Source organism: Dasypus novemcinctus, chromosome X (genome assembly GCF_030445035.2).
Source record: "Dasypus novemcinctus isolate mDasNov1 chromosome X, mDasNov1.1.hap2, whole genome shotgun sequence".
NCBI classification, from domain to species: domain Eukaryota; kingdom Metazoa; phylum Chordata; class Mammalia; order Cingulata; family Dasypodidae; genus Dasypus; species Dasypus novemcinctus.
The window spans coordinates 19,204,056-19,226,658 of NC_080704.1; the positions used below are offsets into that span (position 1 = coordinate 19,204,056).

Here is a 22,603-nt window from a genome sequence, read left to right on the forward strand (position 1 = left end):
TTAAAAAAAAAAAAGATACAGGATCTAGCAAAATTTCCCTAACGAATTATTGAGCATAATATTTCAGGATTTCATGAGACGGAGATCCGGTTCCATCAGATGAAAATAGGGAATACTCCGGAGGAAAACTGCACCCCGCCCTCCTCCATCAATCATATCGAGAATAAAATCGATTCAGCAAACCGAGTTTGTCGAAAAAAACCTAAGCAACGAAAACGACTGGCGGAGAAAGCAGGATCCCCTCGACATGTATTAAGCGCCAACCAAGTATGGAGCGCTGTGCTAGAAGCTGGGGCGGTTGAGCCAAGGTGAAGAGGACGCAGCCCCCGTCCTGAAGGACAGGTAAACCGTAGTGGGGGATCTGGTGAAGGGACAGGACTCCGGGCAGGTGTCTGAGCCCGAAAGCGCAAATTCTGAAGGCCATTACACCTCTTTCTTGAAAATCGCCGAGTACGTCCTCTTATTCCCAGATCACTCGGGCACAGTTCCGAAGAAGAGCAGGTGAGGCTCCCATCCGAGGAGGCAACAACAACAACAACAACAACACAACAGTCATCCCTGATCCCGCTCAAACACTGACATTCTTAAACTTTTCCCGCAGGATAATAGACGAGTAACGCTCCGGCAAACTACAAGTCCCTGGAGGCTTCACGCGCGGCTCAGGGGCTGTACGCTCCCCCTGCCCAGAACGCCGCAATCCGCGCCAATCCCTATCCGGGCCTGCGAGCCGGGGCCGCGCAGCCTGCCGGGACTCGTAGTCCGTTCCAGGCCCTTTCCGCGGTCCGCGCACACTGGCGCGGCTCGGGTCCGCCGGGTCGAAGCCCAACCCACGCTGCAATGCTCCCCACCCCCATCCCGCTACCTCCCCTCGGGGGGTCAACCTCCTCCGGTCACGTGGAGGGCCTCACGCCCGGCGATTGGCCGCGGGGATTCGGGGGCGGGGCGCGAGGCCCTGCGAGGTTCCGTGCCCCTGGTCCGGCCGCTTGTTTGGCTGCTGCCGTCACCTCATGGCGACGCGGGTAGAGGAGGCAGCGCGGGGAAGAGGCGGCGGCGGCGCTGAGGAGGTGACTGAAACCGGACGGGGCGGACGGCGACGTAGCCCGCGGCAGAAGGTCAGTCCGGGGCACACCGTCGTTGCTGCCGGGCGGGATGCTCGCACTCCCCTTCTCGGGAGCCGCCGCTTCATTCGCTCGGGTTACCTTTAGCCACCGGACGAATATCCGGTCCTCTTGCCTCAGGGGGGTGACGACAGTGGGAACAGGTGTCTGGGGGGGGTTGGACGGGTATGGATGGGGCGGGAAGGGGCGACGGTTGGGTTTGTGGGCGCGCGGCGGAGAGGGGGAAGGAGGGCAGGGGGCGCACCCGGGGCTGCTGGGGAAGGGGTGCGAGGCGGGGGCGCGCCAGGTGTGACAGCCACGTGCGGCCGGCACCGCGGGACCCCGGGCGCCGGGTGTCCTCTCTCCCAGCCCCCGCGATCACCCTGCTCTCGGTGCCGGGCGCCGGCCGTCGAGGGGGCTCTCCGGGCTCGCGGGCTCGCCCTCCCCCCTCTCGGGCAGGTGCGCAGGGCGCGCTGCGGGGTGCTCCCGGGCCGCGCCGGCGAGGCTGTTGCGCAGTAAGATAACCGCGCGGGAGCCGGGGCTGCGCTGTGCCCCCCTCCCCCCGCCCGCGCTCCCCGCCGCTGCGGGGCTCGGCCCTGGGCGCCCAGAGCTTGGCCGCACGTGCGGCCGGGGATGGAGAGGCGATGCCGGGGGACCACGGTCCCCCCGGAGTTGGGAGCAGCCTCGTGTGCTAAACCTGTCGTCCTCCCAGTCCCTTTCTTTCCTTTTTTTTTTTTTCCTCCTTTTCTTTTTAGTGTGCGGAAACTTGAGCACCTCCCCGACCTGGCCTTTGGTCTCTCAATCTGGGAGACAGGCGCGACCGTTCCCTTTCCCTTACTCAACTCACGTCGAGTTTTCAGTTTCTCCCTGGCTACGGGAAAATCGAACCCTCCTTCAGAATGGGACAGTTCCACTTGTTCTGGAGTTCAGTGGGTGGAGCTCGAGCAAGATTGCACAACGAATGGGCTGCGGGGTGGAGGGCTTTCGGGGGCCCAGGAGTAGAGAGAGAATTGCGGGGGTCAAGGGCCTTGGATAGTGGACACCGGTTTCTTTCTCCTCGCAGTTGACCATAATAGTGAAGGATTCAACTTTCAGGGCAATTTACTATTACTTAGTTATTCATTCGAATACCTTTAAAAATCACTCTCGTATGGAATTACGAAATAATATTTTTCTAATGCGATTCATGAACTTCAGAAGGGAAAACAAAGGTTCGGTTTACATCTGAGCAATGTCAAGAATTAGCTTTTGGGGAACTGTTTCTATAGTCAAGTATTTTCATATCCCTCTGCATTGCCTCTGTTTCTCTCTCTCTCCTGTGAAAGAAAGATTCAGTACTTTCAGGACTGAAAAAGAAGCTGTGGACGGGAATGTTCTCTAGGGACTCGACATTGTCACTTTGGACACTTTGCTTATTCCCTGAGGGTGGGAAACCAATCTCAGTGTTTGATTTTGTGGTCCCCAGGGGAGAACTCTGATAAAAAGCCACTGAAATTCAGGGCATAAGTCTCTTTTATGTCACTGGGATAAGGATGAAAAGTCGTTGAATTAGGAATAGAGGTTTAATCAACCAGCATTTTAAATGACCAAGATAAGAGGTAATGACTCTTCTAGGTGCAGAGTTCTGGTTAACAGCTAGGTATGAATAGTTAAAACCTATTTGTGTCTTTTTTTTCCTATCATGCCTTCATGAAATTTCTTTTTAATATTCTGATTCCATTTTTTCCCATTTATTTTTTCCCATTTATTTTTATTTTTGTATTTTTTCCCATTTATTTTTTCCCATTTATTTTTTTATTTGTATTTTTTTGAAGATACATAGATCGCAAAAATATTACATTGAAAAATATAAGAGGTTCCCATATACCCCACACCCCACCCCGCCCCCTGTTTGTGTCTTTACCAGCTCAGTTTTGTGTACTTGTGCTTCTTTGCTTAACAGTTTCTGGACCTCTTTTTCCTTTTGAGCTTCTTGCTTTCATTTAATTTAGAATTAAGTATTAGTTTTTGAGTTTTCATTTTTTAAAAGATAAAGTATATATCTTGCATCTGCAAAAAATTACTTTTAGGTTATTTCCTTCTGATCCTTAATTTTTTATTTTCTCTGTGTCACTGTCTTGAAAAAAATATTCCTTAATTCCAACTGACCTCTGACCGCTTTCAGGAAGCAGAAATAATTTTAACTAATTGTGCTGTTATTTTGAAAATACTGAAGGAATTAAAAGAAAAGTGATTGTTTTGTCACTATTTGGTTACCTAATGGACTTATAATGAGGAACATTTGGAGATGGGTTTTAATGGTTGCTGGTTGTTTTAAACCTCCACGGAAGAGGTTCTTGCTCTGCTCAGTTAATTGTGTCATTGTTTCTGAACTACATCCATTTGAATAGTTTCTTGGGGTTGTTACTTCTAAAGGTAATATTATAGTACATCTCCTGGGGGCTCTTGAGGAATTGTTCCTCCAGAAGAAGAAACATAAATCATCTGGAAGGATAAAAATATATGGAACCCAGGCCCAAATTAACAAAATCTTACCTTTACATAGTGCCTGATGCTTTTTACAGTATATTTGTACATTCATTGACTCAGTATCACTCAGCTACTATGAAGAAGGCCAGGCAGCTATCATTGCCCTCGTTTACTGATGAGGAAACTGGTCAGCAAGGTTACATGATTTGCCCAAGGGGTGAAGCTGAGTCTGGAATCCAATACTCTTTCATCTATACAACAGTAATAAGTAGTGTAGTAGTAGATAAATAGTAAAGATTTTGGAGTCAAGACTCTTGGCTCTCTGCCATTTATTTGCTGTGCAACCTTGGGCAAGTTTCCTAATCTTTGTAAGCCTCAGTTCCATCATCTGTAAGGTGGGGATGATGCTAATATCTCCCACATAGGGTGGATGCAAAGAACGAGGGTTCTTGTAACTCATTGGGCACAGTGCTGGGCAAATACAATTTCACTTGGTTTGAAGGGGATAATGTACAAAAGAGACTTCCTTCTCCTTGCTTTTAGGGTGCTATTAATTTTGTAGACCTGTCTTCTGACCTTACTTTGTAATTTTTCCTCTTCCCAGAATCTCTACAAGGTGGACATAATGAGGAGAAATTAGGTCAGGGTTGGAAGAAACCATTTCATTGTCTTGTTTTGCTCCTCATCTGAGGACTTCATGACCTTCCCCTACTCTGTATGTAGAGATTAATAAGAAACACAGTGATCTTCTGTTTACAAGATTGTCTCATTGTATCCCCAAGCTTTGATCAATTTCATTTTCATTTACATGGAATAGTAAAGAGAGCAGTCAAGATACAGCAAATTCCTCTAGTAATAACATCTTTTTAAAAATCATAATATGCCACATTTATTCATTATGTGGTTACCAAAAGTTATTTTTAATGTTGTTTTGGGTCATTTTATATTGGTCTTGATTAGAGACATTTTATTTAGGAAAGTACACGTCAAATCCAGATTACATAAAACAGGATGCGTGTGATTTGCTTTTGTGGGATTCTTCACAGGAGTAAATAGGTTTCTTTTAAATAGATATGCTGTTGAGATTTTACACTTTTTAGAGAGTTAAAAAGGAAAGAAATATGAATTTTCACTGATTCATGAACTGTGCTAGGCACTTAAAATGTACATGCCTTCTAATATTGCCTTAACTAAGGTAGGTGGTATCCCAGGTGTACAGATAATACCTGAGGTTCAGTTAAAAACAAAACAAAACTGTGTTAAATACCAGAGCTCATAGTGGGTGAAGTTTGCCTAGGATAACTTTTAGCCTAATATACATATAAATCCCTTTGCCTTCTTCCTCTCTCCGCTCCCCCTGCCCCCACCAAATTCCACATTCCTTTCTGTTTAGTGCTAACATGATTATTAGTAACTTTTAGTTAATATTAGAGATGTGACAGTATTTAAAACATGTAAAGGAATATATAAATTTAATATAGCATTCATCAATAAGAGAAAAATAGATGAGGTGACCTTTAAAATCCATTTAGACCTTGAAAGTATATTTTTGTGATTCAATCTATTTTCTAGAAATTCTCTTGGCACTTAAAACTACTTAAATTTTATTACTTGAAGGAAAAGACATACAAATGACCAGTGTTATCTTCCTATGCTATAAAAACTTAGGTCTTGATTTGCCTTCTGTGATACATTTTCACAGTGTTCCCAGAATAACCTTAAATGCCCCTCATTTAATCTTCCACGAATAATATTTACTTGATAAACCATGTTTTTTCTTTTTCTTTTTTTTTCTTTCCCTACTTTCAGAAAGGTCAAGGTAGAATGATGATTTGGTGAGGAAGATATACCAGTAGCTTAGAAGCAAGTTTCTCTTAGAAGCTTTCGGATTCAAGTGTGGGCCATATTAAAAGTGAGAATGCATGCATTTTGTAAAATATCCTTCTTCAAATGTTATAACAGTTCTGTGCAGCAACAATGTATATTTATTATATCTTATCTCATAAGTCTGGAAGATAAATGCTGTTCATCCCCATTTTATAGATGAGGAAACTGAGAGGTTGACCTGCCTATGACCACACTGGAGGTAGTTAAATGGTATATTCAAGGGTAGGGCTCTTAAGGCTCCAAAGCCATTACAGATTACATGTATCTCATGCTCTCTTAACACATTTCTTGATGATAATAAGGGTAAAAAATGTGGTCGTTGCTGAATGTGAGCAAACCTTGGTGGGAGGCAAAATGAGTGATAGTTTTTTACTAAGTGAAAATAAATTAAGAAGGATAGGTTGGGAGAATAGGAGGCATCAGAAATCTCTTGTAATTGAGGGACCAGGGGAATTTTGATTCTTACTAGCTTATTACCTTTTGCTTCATTCATTTAGGCCCTGGGTTCCTGGGTTCACCTTTAGGAGGTGTGCTGCCCTGTAACTCCCTGCAAAGGTACCTCCAAGTGTCATTTAGGTAAATTGGAAAGTAGAGTGGAATAAGATACCTGTTATTTAAAGTGCTAAGTATGGAGAGAGACCCGTTTTAACTTCTTTTAAGTAAAGTCTGCACAACATAGTGTTAACTAAGAAGTGGTCTGGATAAGTAGCATGAGTAAAAAGAGAAGGCTTGATGTTTCACAGGTGCACCATGATTGGTCCAAGTGGAGTTGGGGAAGGGTGACTTTGTAAAATTGCGACAAGAATGTTCCACATAGGTAATCCATGAAAGTAGAGGATCATTTTACTTCTAGGAGTTGGTGGTTTAGAGATGCTAATTGCAGACCCAGCTCCTGCCCTTCTGCAAAATAAGTCTGGCCCAAGCAAATTTAAATGGTTTTGGGCATTAAAATCTGAATTTCCTGACCCTTCTGCACTGAGATAGGTGTTGAGGCTAATACAGGTATTGCTCAGATTGCAGATAATTGTTGAATACAGTTTTAGAGTTAGAAGTGATTTTTCCAAGTCATGTAGTCCAATATCCTTTTTTTAAATTTTTAAATTAATTTATTGAAGTATATCACTCATAAATAAACATACATAAACAACAAGTGTACAATAATAGTTGTGAACTTACAAAACAAATATGTAACACCATACAGGACTCTCATAACTCACCCTACTACCAATAACTTGCATTGTTGTTAAACCTTTTTAACTAATGATTAAAGAGCACTGTCAAAATATTATTACTAACCAAACTATTTTTCCCCCAACCAACCCTATTTATTTTGTATCATTTATATATGAACATACATAAACAAGTATGTAGTAAAAGTTGTGAACTTAGAAAGCAAACATGAATACATCAACCCTCCACCAACACCTTGCATTGTCATGAGATGTTTGTTACAAATTACAAAAGAATATTGTCAAAATCTATTTTTTATGACAGAAGTTGTAAACTTATAAAGCAATTATGCATATGTGCAGAATTTCCAAACATCTGTCCATCAACACACCACACTGTGGTAGAACAGTTGCTACAGATAATATCATCTGATTATTACCATGTCCATAGTGTATATTTGGCTCACATTTTCCATACTGCCTCGTTATCAACATAGTACATCTTTTGCATAGATGCAAGAATATTATATTATTACTGCTTACCACAGTCCATAGGTCACTCCAGCTGTATTTTTCCCATGCTTTTCCACATTCCCAACACCCTACAGTAGTGCTGTACATTTGCTCTAGCTCACAAAGGACACTCTTGCATCTGGACCATCAACCACAGTTCTCATCTACCTCTTGATTTACTGTGCTATTCAGTTCCTAGATTTTTCTCTAGCATTCTGTCAGTTGGCATTTACATACCTAGACTACTATTTTCAGCCACATCCCCATTTATAAATTAGCTGTTACTATATGTTACCATCCACTCTATGCATTTCCACACTTTTACAGTAAAGCTAATTAAAACTTCTACATACATTAAACATCAGTAGTCTATCTCAGTCCTCCTCTTATCTCCTTTAAGAATCCACCACCTACCACCAGGTCTTGAAGATATTTTCCTAAAATTTCTTCTAGAACTTTTATGGTTCTTGCTTTTATTTTTAGGTTTTTTGGTCCATTTTGAGTTAACTTTTGGATAAGGTATGAGATAGGGGTCCTCTTTTGTTCTTTTGGCTATAGATATCCAATTCTTTCAGCACCATTTGTTGAATGGACTGTTCTGCCCAAGCTTTGTGGGTTTGACAGGCTAGTCAAAAATCACTTGACTATACCTGTGAGAGTCTGTTTCTGAACCATAAATTTGGTTCCATTGGTTTGTGTATCTGTCTTTATGCAAGTACTATGCTATTTTTACCACTATAGCTAGGTAATAGGATTTAAAGTCTGGAGATGAGGGTTAACTTTTCCTTTTTATGATGTTTCTGCTTATTCAGGACCCCTTAACCTTCCAAATAAATTTGATGATTATATTTTCAGGTTTTTTTTTAAATGCTGATGGAATTTTTATCAGGATTGCATTGAATCAGTATATCAATTTGAGTAGAATTGACATCTTATTGATATTTAGTCTTCCAGTCCATGAGCATGGAATATTCTTCCAGTTATTTAGGCCTTTTTAAATTTCTTTTAACATTGAGTAGTAGATTTTTGAATACAAGTGCTTTATATGGTTGGTTAAGTTTATTCCTATTTGAGTTTCATCTGTCATTTTATTTTCATCACTCTTTTAACACTTTTAGTTTTATTGAAATAATCTTCATTTCTAGACTCTCTTCCAGGCCCCTCTCTCCTGTTTTTTTTCTTTTCAGGCTCTAGCACACCCTTTAGTATTTTCTGAAAATTTGATCTCTTGCTTAGAAATTCTCTGAGTTTCTGTTTATCTGTGAGTATTCTAATCTCTCCCTCATTTTTGAAAGACAGTATTGCTGGATATAAGATTCTTGGCCAGAACTTTTTCTCTTGTAGTATCTTAAATATATCAGACCACTTTCTTCTTGCCTCCATGGTTTCTGGTGGAAATCAGCACTTAATCTTATTGGGTGTCCCTTATATGTTATGCATTGCTTTTCTTCATCTGTTCTTTGGTATGTTCACTTTTAGAGGCCATTTCTTCAAGTTCACCAATTCTTTCTTCTGCCTCCTCAAATCTGCCATTATATGATTCCAGTGTTTTTTAAGTTTCATTTATTGTACCTTTCACTCCCGTAAGATCTGCTATTTTTCTGTATATGCTTTCAGATTCATCTTTGTGCTCATCCAGTGTCTTCTTAATATCCTTAATCTCTTTAGCCATCTCATTGAATTTATTAAGGAGATTTGTTTGAACATCTACAATTAGTTGTCTCAATTCCTTTATGTCATTTGGAGGCTTATCTTGTTCCTTTGACTGGGCCATAGCTTCCTGTTTCTTGTTGTGGATTGTGATTTTTTGTTGGTGTCTTGGCATCTGGCTTATTAGAGTATTTATTCTGGGTGCAGTTTTTCTCTTTAGTTTAAGGCTTCCTGCCCATTCTCCCTTGCTGGTTTTGCAGTAGGAGCCAAGGTTGTAATTGGTGCTATAAGTGCCATGAAGGCTCAAGCTGCCCTCATTGCACCAGGGACCAATGAAGCTTCTTCCAACTTTCTCCTTTGTCGGGAGTAGGGACACAGTCATAGCTGTGTGGAATAACCAAGTTGTGCAGGCCTAAACTGTAGTTGCCCAGAGAGACTGATGAAGCTTCATGCCGCTTTCTCTCCTGCCTGGGGTGGGGATGGAGCTGCAGGTGTGGGCACCAATCTATGCAATGTGGGTCCAAGATGACCACAGTTGCCCCCGTAGACTTCTGATTATTCAGTCTGTGCCAGCCAAAGGTACCTGCAGTTACCTGACTAGGCTGGTGCAGGACCTGCCAGCCTCCTCCCTGCCAGAGGTGGGGCTGAAGCCTAAGCTAGGACTGCTAGCTGATCTGGGTGAAAGAAACCAGTTCCTCCCATCACTGTGACTTTTGGTTAGCCCAGCTTCCCCTCTCAGACTGGGGGTGGAGTCAAAATGGCGGTCACCAGCCGCTTTCCAACTTGGGCAGATTCACACCCTACCTGTTCCCAGGGTTATATCTTAGCCAGCCAAGTCTACCAGTCAGTAGCCAAAATTGGCAGCCACCTGTCTCCTCCTCCCCTGTTTTTGGGAAATGGAGCTTCCAATTCCAGCCACAGAATAGCTCCTGGGGCGGCTCGTGCTGGCAGAGTAGGACAATCACTGGCCTCTGCAGCTTGGCCGGTAACTTCCCGGAGATGCTGGTGCAGGTCCCTGCAGCTTCCTCCTGCTGGCGGTGTGCAATCTGATCTGGATGGAAAGAAGCCGGTCCCCAGCAGCACTTATTTTCAGTCCTCCCCGCTTCCTGTCATGCCAGGTGCCGAGTTAAGGTGGTGGCTACCGACCTCTTTCTGGCCTGGACAGGCTCAAACTTTAGCTGTTCTCAGGATTATGCATTAACCCGCTGAATTTACTCATCAGTAGCTGAAGTTGGTGCCCAACTGTCTCTTCCTCCCCCGTTTTTGGGAAGTGGAGCTTTCAATTCCAGCCGCAGCACGCCTCCCAAGGTGGCTTGTGCCTCCAGTGGAGGATGGGCCCTGGCCTCCGGGGTGTGGAGCGCTCTGCTTATGAGTCTTCTCTGTAGATGGGCAGTCACCTCCTTCCATTCCTTTAAGGATGTGGCAGGATGCTCTTCTGGCCTCCTGGACCCCAACACAGGTGCTTCAGCTAGCTCCAGAGAGCTCTGGGTGTTTACTAACTGCTCTGTAGCAGGAGCTCACTCTAGGAGCTCCTTATTCCGCTGCCATCTTGCTGGTTGTTCCCCAATACCCTTTATTTTTATAAAAGAACTAGCTACAGAAGTTAAATGTGGAATGTAATGCAGACATTCTCAAAAGTCAAATACAGATGTTATAGATGCTACCTTTAAATGACATGATTAGAACCTACTACTACTGTAGAGATTATGAGGCTCAAGAAACTGTATTGTAACTAGACCTCTTCTAGACCCTTTTGCTCATTCTTGGCTTCTTCACTAGTGGGGAAACCCAGGGCATTTTTCCTGGAGATGGTTCTGCCTGGCAGTTGGTGTCCCTTCTAGACCAAGTTTTGTCTGAGCTGCTCTTCTATTCTTTCTCTCCCTGTTCCTACTTCACCTAGGGTGGCAGTTCTCAAACATTTTGGTTTCAGGATCTTTTTACAAACTTAAACATTGAGAAACCCAAAGAACTTTTGATTGTGTGGGTCGTAGCTAATAATATTTGCCATATTAGAACTTAAAACAAATGTAAACGTGCTTTGAGTCATTTAAAAAAATGAACTAAAGTACTTATTATCTATTGCTGTGTAACAAATCACCCCAAAACTTAGTGGCTTGAAACATCATCTTCAGTTCCTGTGTTCCAGGAATCTGGGGGTGACTTAGCTGGGTCCTCTGCTTCAGGGTCTGTCTCGGGTTGCAGTTGCCTGAAGACTTGACCTGGAAGCATCCGCTTTCTAGCTTGCTCTTGGAGTTGTTGGCACGATTCAGCACCTTGCAAACATTGGACTGAGGCCTCGGTTCCTCATGAGCTGTTGGTGAAGACCTCCCTTGTTTCCTTGCCATGCGGGCCTCATCCCAACATGGTAGCTGGCTTCATCTAAGTGATCAATAGTGCCAGCAAGAGAGCGCAGGAAGTCATGTTCTTTGGTAATGTAATCATCACTTTGGCCCATTCTTTTCATTAGAAGCAAGTCACGAGGTGCAGTGGAGGGGATTACACATGGGTGTGAATATCAGGAGGGCAGGACCTAGTGAGAAACTGTCTCCTACATGGTAATATAAGTAACTTAAAAAAATAAAACTATCGAAATATACCATTCATACATGAACATACAGAAAGATAAAAGTTGTGAACTTATAAAACAAACATGCATAAGATCATACAGGCAGGGCTCCCATATATCACCCCACCACCAATACTTTGCGTTGTTGTGAAACATTTGTTAAAAATTGTGAAAAAGCTTCGTCAAAGTATCACTACCAACTGTAATCCGTACCTTACATTTGGCATTTTTTTCTCACAACTGCAATATGCTTTTTTAGTTGAAGTTTATGAAGACAATCTGGCCTTACACATACATGTAGTTAGAACAGGAAAGGAGTATTTTTAAAGGCTTTTCGGATAATTGTGGAAATTCTTTGCTACTATGTCAAAACTCAACAAGTAGTAGTTTCTTTTTTTTTCTTCTTTATTTTTTTTGAAATGTTGCATTAAAAAAAATATGAGGTCCCCATATACCCCCAACTCCCCGGTAATAGTTTCTTAAAGGTAGTAGTTTCTTAAAGCCCTATCCATGACCTTTCATACCGTATATTAAAAGCCATTGATATGTCATGCACTTTGAATGGCTGTTATTCCCATATATCATTTTGTAATATCATTCATTAATCATGTGGAAAAAATATCAGTTTTCTGAATTGTGTTGATCTTTCAAATGTTGACACATTTTGTTATGACAATATAAAAAATATTAATGTTACTGATTCATCAGAAGTCTTTTTTTTGACAGCTCCTGTTTTTTTTTTCAGTCTTTTTTTTTTTTAATTTATTCCCCTGCCCCCAGATGGTTCTCTCATTTGTCTACTCAGTGTTTCCTTGCCTTCTCCAGGAGGCACCGGGAACTGAACCCAGGACCTCCTACATGGAAGGCAAGTGCCCAACAGCCTGAGCCACATTTGCTCCCCACAGGCTGCAGTGTCTGCTGGCTTGTGGCGTCTGCTCATTTAAGCATCTGCTAGCCTTCTTTAGGAGACGAGCTTGGGACCTCCCATGTGGTAGGCTGGTGCCCAACTGGTTGAGCTACATCACCTTCCCAGAAGTCTTTTTAAGTACTGGGAAGCTGTCAAGCTCATAGGGGCAGATTTTTAAAATTCTAATTTTAGCTTGAAAGCTCAAACTTGATCATTGGCAATAGTGTCATTTGGTTGCCTTGAAGCGACAGGCTTGCTTCATACATTTTTAGAAAATGTTTGTCAAATATGCAAGGCTCAGTAAACAGCCATAAGATGTTTCATGAAAAAAGTGGCAGTTAGGCTTATAGTTCAAACACCCTCACAAGTGCTCTTCAAGAAACCACCATACTTCAGTATGCAGCAGAAGGGCTTTATGTGTACTTCCATTTCCTTACGGAGAATATTAAGACAACGTATTTTCGTTGTTAGACTATGTATACTATGATGAGATTTTTGTTTTTTTATAACATTATTCCCAAGTAATTTTATTTTTCTCTCCTAGAACGTTTATTTTTTCCTCTCAATTCTTCCCTACTCCTAGACAGCTCCCTTGTCGCTTTGCTTGTTGTTTGAGCTTGTTGTCTGCTAGTTGTTTTTTTTTTTTGCTCATTGTCTGCTCGTCTGTTTTTTTCTTTAGGAGGCACTGGGAACTGAACCTAGGATCTCCTATGTGGGAGGCAGGCACTCAACTGCTTGAGCGACATCTGCTTACACAGGTTTTTTTTTTTTAAACTTCCTTGCTAGTAACTCTTTTTTTTAAAAGAAAAATTTATCTATCTCTCCCCACCCCCTCATTGTTTGCACTTTCTGTGTCTGTTCATCTTTATTTTTTTAAGAGGCACCAGAAACCAAACCCGGGACCTCCGATATGGGAGGAAGGTGCCTAATTGCTTAAGCCACCTCTATTCCCTTTTTTTTTTTTTAAGATTTATTTTTATTTATTTAATTCCCCTCCCCTCCCCTGGTTGTCTGTTTTCTGTGTCTTTTTGCTGCGTCTTGTTTCTTTGTCCGCCTCTGTTGTCGTCAGCGGCAAGGGAAGTGTGGGCGGCACCATTCCTCAGCAGGCTGCTCCCTCCTTCGCGCTGGGCGGCTCTCCTTATGGGTGCACTCCTTGCGCGTGGGGCTCCCCTACGCGGGGGACACCCCTGTGTAGCACGGCACTCCTTGCGTGCATCAGCACTGCGCATGGGCCAGCTCCACACGGGTCAAGGAGGCCCGGGGCTTGAACCACGGACCTCCCATGTGGTAGACAGACGCCCTAACCACTGGGCCAAAGTCCGTTTCCCTCTATTCCCTATTTTGTTGTGTGTCTTGTTATGTTTTTCCTTTTGTATCTCTTTTTGTGTCATCTTGTCATGCCAGCTTGCCATCCTGCTTGTCCTCTTTAGGAGGCACTGGGAACCTCTTCTCCCTGCTTTGTTGTGTCTCTCATTATGTTTCTTTTTAAATAGTTAAGTTTTTTTTTTAATTAATTAATTTACTTTTATCTCTCCCCTTCCCATCCCCCATTGTCTGCTCCCTGTGTCCATTCACTGTGTGCTGTTCTGTGTCCGCTTCTATTCTTGCCAGTGGCACCAGGAATCTTGTGTCTCTTTTGGTTGTATCATCTTACTGTGTCAGCTGTGTGTGTGTGCGGCGCCACTCCTGGGCAGGCTGCACTTTTTTCACCCTGGGCAGCTCTCCTTATGGGGCATACTCCTTGCATATGGGGCTCCCCTACGCGGGGGACACCCCTGTGTGGCACGGCACTCCTTACGTGCGTTAGCATTGTGTGTGGGCCAGCTCACCACATGGGTCAGGAAGCCCTGGGTTTAGAACCCTGGAGCTCCCATGTGGTAGGCAGATGCTCTATCCATTGAGCCAAATCCACTTCCCTCTCATTATGTTTTTTTCTTCTTGTGTCTCTTGTTGTGTCAGCTTGTCATGCCTGCCTGAGGTGCCAGCTCCCCATCTTCTTTAGGAGGCACTGGGAACTGAACCATGGACCTCCCATGTGGTAGGCCGAAGCCCAAACGCTTGAGGCATATCTGCTTCCCATCCTACATTGAGATTTAATAAAATTAATAATTTTTATCTTTTTCTTTTTTTTTCCTTTTTTGTTTAATCAAGGGCATCTTAAGTGAAAATGTTTTTAGACTTTTTGTGAATATGGTGGTGAAGAAAATGGCGACAAGTGTACTTTGGTGTCATTGCCTTGATTTGTTCCAAGGGCCAATAATGTTGTTCATTACTACTTTTGCTTCGTTAGTACAAATGTCAACACTGAAAAAGGCAAATAATCTCTTACTGTTATGAAAAAGTTTTTGACTTTGCATACCAGCCACTTTGAGAACTTACCACACTTTGAGAACCACTGCCCCAGGCTTTGTCAGAGGTGGATCTACTTTTCCTTGTTCCATCTTCCCCACAACCATTCTATCAGAAGAGAATAGGCTTATTTTTCACAAGCTTGTTTATTCCTGTGACATGTTCTTAGAAATGTAGGATCCCAATTATTATTGACTCAATTGCTAACTAAGGCAATTCAGTAATCCTAGCAATGAGAATATTTTTACATCTAATTCCTGATGACCAATATAAAGTTAGGTCTTATTTGCTAGAGGCTTGAAGATTATTTTAAACCAAAATATATTCATCATGATTCTTAACTTTAAGTGCAATTCTTTCAGACAGCCCTCATATAGAAGCATCTAGCTCTACACCAGGCTCTTAATAAATGTAGATCTCAAATAATAGATTTTGTCCTTTCATTTCCTCCTTAGTTTGTCTATCTGTATAATGGGGAAATGCTCTCACTAACTTGGAATTGTAAGGCTAAACTAATGTATTTAAAATATTCGACACATGGCAATGCATAAACGTTAGGTATTTTCCTTTATTTCACTCAGAACTTAGCCTTATAGATACTGTGTTAACTTAGCCCTCTTTTGTATTTCTCATTTATCTCAAACATTAGGCTCAATCATCTGATTCCACTTGGGAATAGTTAATTATTGACAATTGCATTATTTTTTGTTAAACTGGTAGAGAAAGTAATTTGGTAGCTGTCCTAGTCATAGTTAGAAATAGAGGCCAAGTTTAAATGTGATACTTCCATTTTTAGAATTTTTTTAATTTACCCCCCCATACACATATTGTCTGCTCTCTGTGTCCATTTGCTGTACGTTCTTCTGTGTCTACTTGTCTTCTCTTTAGGTGGCTCTGGGAACCAATCCTGGGACTTTCTGGAGTGGGAGAGAGGCACTCATTCTCTTGCACCACCTCAGCTCCCTAGTCTGCTACGTCTCTTATTGTCTCCTCCGTGTCTCTTTTTGTTGCGTCATCTTGCTGCACCACCTCTCCATGCAGGCCAGCTTGCCTTAACCAGGAGGCCCTGGGAATCAAACCCTGGACCTCCCATATGGTAGATGGGGGCCCAATCATTTGAGCCACATATGCTTCCCTCAATTGTTTTAAGAAGGAAATAGATGAGGACTGTTAAAAACACTTTCTTCTTACTATATTCTATTTCTACTATAGTCCAGTAAAGGTTGTGGTTGTAAAGATTTAGAGCAGGGCTTCTTAACCTTTTTTGTTCCACAGATCCCTTTGCCAGTCAGGTGAAAACAGTCCACACTATACTGTGTATTTAATAAATATATCACACCTGTACCAACACATCCCCACAAGAATAATGTTATTTTGAATTTCAGTTCAACCTCATGGACTCCTGGTTAAGAACCCCTGATTTAGAGGGATGGACCCAAAGGTCTGTTGTTGATTGTTAATGCCTTTGGAGAAGAAGAAACTTTGGAAAAATCCTTATTTATTAGTGTATTTCCTAGGACAGTATTCACAGCCTCAGTGAACTCAAACTTTCCTTTTTTGCGCTGTGTACTTGATTTCAGTTGTCCCAAACATCCAAATAGTTCAGAATTCTCTCTTTCCTCAGTGGTCTACTGACTTATTTAAATGAAACTTATCTTTCTTCCAAGGATAATGTTTTCCTTATAGCTTGGAGTAGAGATGAGTTCTCCACCTTTCGGGATTGGAGGGGAGGAGGCTGGTTTCTCTGCTTATCAACTAACCTTTTTAATTTGTATTGAACTTTCCTTCCGTTGAAGCCCATGTCATATACTTGTTTTATCTTCCTTTAATAACATCAGCTTGATCCTTAATAACATCAGCTTGATCTCTGGGTCCTTTGAAGACTGAGGACCCTGTAACAGAGTGTTAAAAAGCAAGGGCTTCGAACAAAGCCAGGCAGCCTGGCCAGTCCTGGCTCTGTCACCTAACATTTGTGTACTTTTTTGCAAGTTAGGGGTATCTGTTCTTATTGGTTCTGACCGCTCCTTATGGTAAGATGACTTGGTTGCATTTCCCCTGGCATAGAGCAAGGCAGAGGGAAAAGATGGCATGAAATGAGATACGCCCTCTTGCCATCTTCAGGTTCAGAGCTTGGGGTGGTGGTGGAATAATGAACAAAATGTAATACCATGCTAGCAAGCCAAAATTGCAACTTAAAGTCTCTATTTTGTAAAAATAAAAGTAAGCGTTTCCATAATAAAAAATAAAATAGAACCAGAAAGTTCAAAATGGAAAAATAAGTACTCATTTCTAACCTCTACGTCACCATTCCAGAGGTAAACATGTCAAACAGGTTTTTGGCTATCCTTGTAGAAAAATTTTATTCTTGTACTGGCTTATATATGAATGTGTTTTTTATTTACACTGACAGGTTGATCCTGTACCAGGTGTGCATGTTGCATTTTTCCCACTTAATTATATCTTGGAGCTCTTTACCTATTGACATGGATTTACCTGGATGTTATTTTCAATAGCTACATAGTTTTATCTTTTATGAATTAGTATTATTGATTTAACCAGTTCCCTGTTGGTGGGCATTTGGGTTGTTTCTTGGTTTTGTGTGGTAATAGCCCTTGGTGAGTAGCCCTTTACACTTGAGTAAGAATATCTGTAGAATAAATTCCTACTGGAATTGCTGGGTAAAAGTGAATGTGCTTTCCGACATTGATAAATATTGGCAAATATACCTCTACGGAAACCACTATATCAATTTAGATACCCCAGCAGTGCATTGAGGGACCTGTTTGCCCACACTGAGGGTTTTTGATACGTGTTTTAATTATACCCCGCTTTTTTTTTAAGATTTATTTACTCCCCCCATTCATTGTTTTTTTTTTTTTGTCTTTATTGTTTTACCCCCGTTCATTGTTTGCACTCGTTATCTGCTCCCTGTGTCAGTTCATTGTGTACTCTCTGTGTCTGCTTGTCTTCTTTTTAGGAGGCATTGAGAAGCAAACCGGTACCTTCCATGTAGGAGGGTGGTGTCCAATGACTTGAGCTACCTCTGCTCCTGCTTGTTGTTTCTCTCATTGTGTTTTCCTCATTGCATCATCTCGTTGCATTATTTTCTTGCTTCAGCTTGCTGTGCCAGTCTGTCATACCAGCTTGCTGTCTTGCTTGTCTTCTTTAGGAGGCACCAGAAACTGAACCTGGGACCTCCTGTGTAGTAGGCAAGCACCCAGCTGCTTTTGCCATATCACTTCCCTTTAATCATCCTTTTAAATCTGATAGGTAAATGATGGTTGTTTTACTTCAATTTGCACTTTTATTTGTATTTCTTTTATTATGAGTGGGTTGAATATGCTTTTTTTTTTTAAGAATTATTTTTTACTTATTTCTCTCCCATTCTCCCCTCCCTGTTGTCTGTTCTCTGTGTCCATTTGCTGTGTGTCTTCTGTGTCCGCTTGCATTCTTGTTAGCGGCACCAGAAATCTGTGTCTCTTTTTGTTGCATCATCAGCTCTCTGTGTGTGCAGCGCCACTCCTGGGCAGGCTGTGCTTTTTTCACGTGGGGTGGCTCCTTGCGGGGCACACTCCTTGTTGCGTGGGGCTCCCCTATGCAGGGGACACCCCTGCGTGGCACAGCACTCCTTGGGTGCATCAGCACTGTGCATGCACCAGCTCACCTGGGTTTGAACCCTGGACCTCCCATATAGTAGACAGATGCTCTATCAGTTGAGCCAAATCTGCTTCCTGATTATTCTCTTTTTTTTTGTCTTTCTTCATTTTTTTAATATTACATTAAAAGAATATGAGGTCCCCATATATCCCTCACCCCCCTCCGATTATTCTCTTATAGAGGGGCATTTTTAGTTTTTTAACTGTGATCTGCTTATACACAAACTCTCTTGGAAATTTGGTCTCTGACAAATTTGTAAGTGCTACTTAAGTGTGTCAGATTTAAATTTTTTAGTCACATTTATCTCCCTCTCCTTTTTAAAAAATAGCTCCTGAGTTTTGTCATTTTCTTAGGAAAGTCTTCCCTATGCTAAGATTATGAAAAAAATTTACTTAGGTTTTCTTCTAGTGCTTTTTGGTTTTCATTTCTCACATTTAAATCTTGATATACAGGGGTGGGACAGGAGGATGCCATTTTTTCTCCCCATGTGGCTTGGGAGATGTCGCAACATCGCTTATTTCCTTTACTGATCTTCAATGACAGCGTTTTAAAAATAGTACTTTCCCGTATATGGGGTGTGTGGTCTTTTTGAGGGCAAATGCTGTATAATTATGAGGTCCCAGACAATATTACATGACCAAAATATAAATAAGTCTCATCTTTGGGTGTTTATATTTTGAGATTTTAAGAATTTATTATATTAAAAAATATAGGTATATGTGGAGACATGTACACAAGAATCTAATTATACACTAGTGCACAGTGATATATCATTTTATCTTAAAAATAAATACCCTTTAATTTTATTTCACTCCTTTGTTCTAACATAGTAAAACCAACTGCTATTTAATTAGGCATTGAATTTTATAATATATATTACGACTTTGATCCAGAATAGTTAAAAGAGAATTTTGAGATGGATGATCGATTAAAAGTAATTAGCTGTGTGAAAAACTTTGCCATCCAGAATAATAATTTCAAAGATTAAAATAGCCTATTTAAAACTTTTAAATGACCTATATAAAGCTAAAATAATTTTTCTAATTTAAGTGCATAAAAATGTAATTATCTTAGGTTTGTGTGTTACACTTTGCATTTGGAAATGTAAAAACCTCTCAAAATTCTGGAAAAGTTTGGGAGAGAAGGAAGTACATATATATATTTTTAAAGGCCAGTAGCAGAGGTCCTGAAAGATATAGGATATCTTGGATATCTTCTGGTATTTTTCCTATCCATTCCCACCTTTACTGCCCCACACCAGACCAGGCAGGCGTATTTGCAGGCATCCTCGTCTTCCCATTTCCGTTTGGCAGTTAACAACTCTTAGGGTGTAGACTATCTGAAAGAGTTGAAGGGGATTTTGGAGATCATTTAATTTATTCTAAAACACAAAAAGATTGGTAGGAGGAAAAAACCCTCAATCCCAATACTTAAAATTATTTAAAGATAGAACCTAACCTTCATCTTTACCCCCAAATTTGTCCGGTCTTCCCTTCCTAAATTCCAGAGTTAATTAACATTTAAAATTCAGTACAGAGATTTCTCGATGTTTTCATAAATTCATGCTGGTATAGCTACCATGCTATATACACTTTTAGACATTTATTTTCTCAGGTTTATTTTGTAGCTCCACCAGAGATCTCTTTGACTTTGAAGTTTCATTTCCTAAAGCTGATTTAGAAGTGAGTGGAGTGGTGTATGGTATTACAGAGGCTCTTGAGTTTGTTTTGTTTTTTTTTTGGGTGGGGGGAGGTACCAGGGACTGAACCCCCGGACCTTGTACATGCAAAAGCAGGCACTCAACCACTGAGCTATACCCACTCCAAGGCTCTTGAGTTTGACAGACTTGATTTTGAATTTTGCTGGCCCTTTTTACTGATTTTGATCTTGGGCATGTTACTTACTCTCACTAAGTGTCGTTTTCCTTATCTGGGAACCATAGGATCTGCTTCTCAGTGGAGCTGGGAAGATAAAATGATGTGACTCATAAGGGCATCTCTTTCTGTACTGGCTTGTAGGAACTGCAGATTGCCTTTTTTGACTTGCTAAGTGTCTCCGAGACTCTGAGAACTTGAAGCAAGATGAGGATCTTTTCCCTAGGAAGATGTGTGAACGTACATGTTTTTCAACATGCTCCCTTGGAAAGTTGGTCCTAGCCCTCTCAGGCAAAGACTGACTGATTTCTGCTCTCAGCACCTGCTGAAGGCATTCAAACTGATTTTAGCAGGTGATAGTTGGAATAATTAAGAAATAAATGTGGGCATTGGCTTTCTTGATTTTTTTTTTCAGACAAATATCAGTAAAAGAACAACCATTACTAAAAACAGGTAAGCTCTTTAAACTAAATAAGCCCAGGAAATATGGTTCATTATCTCTATTAATATTTAAAAGAGCATTAGTCAGGAGTAGATGTGGCTCAAGCAGTTGAGTGTCCGCCTCCCACATGGGAGGTCCCAGGTTTGGTTCCTGGTGCCTCCTGAAAAAACAAATGAAAAAACCAACTCAGGTCAATCCTGACCCTGGTACCTCAAAAAAAAAAAAAAAAAGGAGTAGAAGTTTTAAACTCTAAAATTGTTCCCCTTTCACATCACAGAGTAGAAGGGGAAAACATTTTAAAAATATTTTCTTTAGGCTTTTATAATTCTCTTCTTATCTCATTTTAGACTATATTGATGCAAAAAGCTATTACAAGTAGTTGATGAATACAGAGTACTTCTGCATGTTCATTTGCAAACATTTCTGTACTAGTTATTCTTTGCTCCTACGATCTATTCTTGGTAAACTGGTGGATGTTCATCTTGAAGGCATTTCTTCTTCAGTTAAGGAGTCATCTTAGCCCCACGTGTCAAGACAACGGAAAAAAGACTGGGAAATGTATTCTTTGAAATGGGAGTAGCCAGGATGGGGATTGCTGGCATTGACTGCTGGCTGGGAAGCCCTGTAGCACCGTGACCTCTGGTGTGCCTCTAGTGTCTGCTAAACCACTGAGGTAGACACGCTGCTCACGAGTATACACTTGATGAACAAAATGAAAAGGGGATAGCTTCTTCTTTGTGATTTGGTTCAGTGAAGGGTTCTATTCTAGTAGAAATCCATCTTGAAACTACTTAATGTTGGTTTCATTTTAGTTTGAGATTGGAAGGACGTTTCTCTCCTTTTGTTTTTCCTAATGATGAATACTGTATTAGAGAACTCTATTCATCTTGGTGTTAAAAGATAAACAGTTTTTTAAAAGATATATTTTATTTCTCCCCACCCCCTCATTGTTTTACATTTGCTGTGTCTGTCTGTTGTGTGCTGGTCTTCTTTTTGGAGGCGCCGGGAACCAAACCCAGGATCTCTGATATGGGAGGGAGGCACCTAATTGCTTGAGCCACCTCCACTCCCTGCTTTTTTGTGTCTCTCATGTTTTTCCTCACGTCTCTTGTTGCATCAGCTCACTGCACCTGCCTGTCGCTTCAGCTCACTGTCTTGCTCGTCTTCTTTAAGAGGGACTGGAACCGAACCTGAGACCTCCCATGTGATAGGCAGGAGCTCAATCACTTGAACCACATCTGCTTCCCAAGATAAACAATTTTAAAAATAACTTTTGTAAAGGTACCTAACTCAAAAGGGGAAAATCAGGTAAACTGAACAAGTGTCCCTCCTACTCCTTCCTGCCTCCACCCACTGAGTTTCCCTCCAGTCTCTCTGCATTCTTCCAGAGATTATTTATGCTTGTCTGCTCATAAACTTATCAGCCTGTTCACCACAGCCCCCCCGCCCCCGCCAAATTGTGGCATACTGTGTACACACTATTGCACTTTTCTTTTTTCTCTTATCAGGCTGCTTTTACAAATCAGCAACTACACAGCTGCCTTATTTTTTTTAACAGATGCTATAGTATCACATTGTATGGGTGTTCCACAATTTCTCTAGTTTATTATTTGACATTTAGGGCATTTCTGAATTTTTGCTGCCATAAAGCCACATGAACATCCTTAGATATGTCATTTCACAAATCTGTGGAAAAAAGTGATAAAAGAGTGAATTTGCTGGGTTGAAGCACGTGTGGCTTGAGGATACCTTTCCAACATTTTATTATGAAAAATTTCAAACATAAAGCAAAGTAAGAATTTCACAGTGAGCTCCCATGTTCCCATTACCTGGATTCTACCATTGACATTTTACTCTAGACTTTGCTTTATCACTTACCTCTTCACCTGTCCCTCCATCCATCAACCATAACTACTTCTCGAGTGTGTGCATGACGAGTTTTAGCAAGTGTGTACGACTCTGTAGCCCTCACATCAGGCCAAGGGAGCCTGGCCACCTGATCATTACTCCATATGTTCCCTTG

General features: G+C 41.4%; 1 protein-coding gene across 1 annotated transcript in view; it reads left to right on the plus strand.

Moving 5' to 3' along the window:
• The first annotated feature begins 938 nt into the window (after window positions 1-938).
• TXLNG (taxilin gamma) overlaps window positions 939-22,603 on the plus strand; it is a 59,688-nt gene continuing 38,023 nt past the window's right edge. The window contains exon 1 of the mRNA XM_004475217.4: window positions 939-1,112. Within this exon, the coding sequence (XP_004475274.1) occupies window positions 1,008-1,112 (105 nt within the window). The 5' untranslated portion in view covers window positions 939-1,007. The remainder of the gene's footprint in view (window positions 1,113-22,603) is intronic.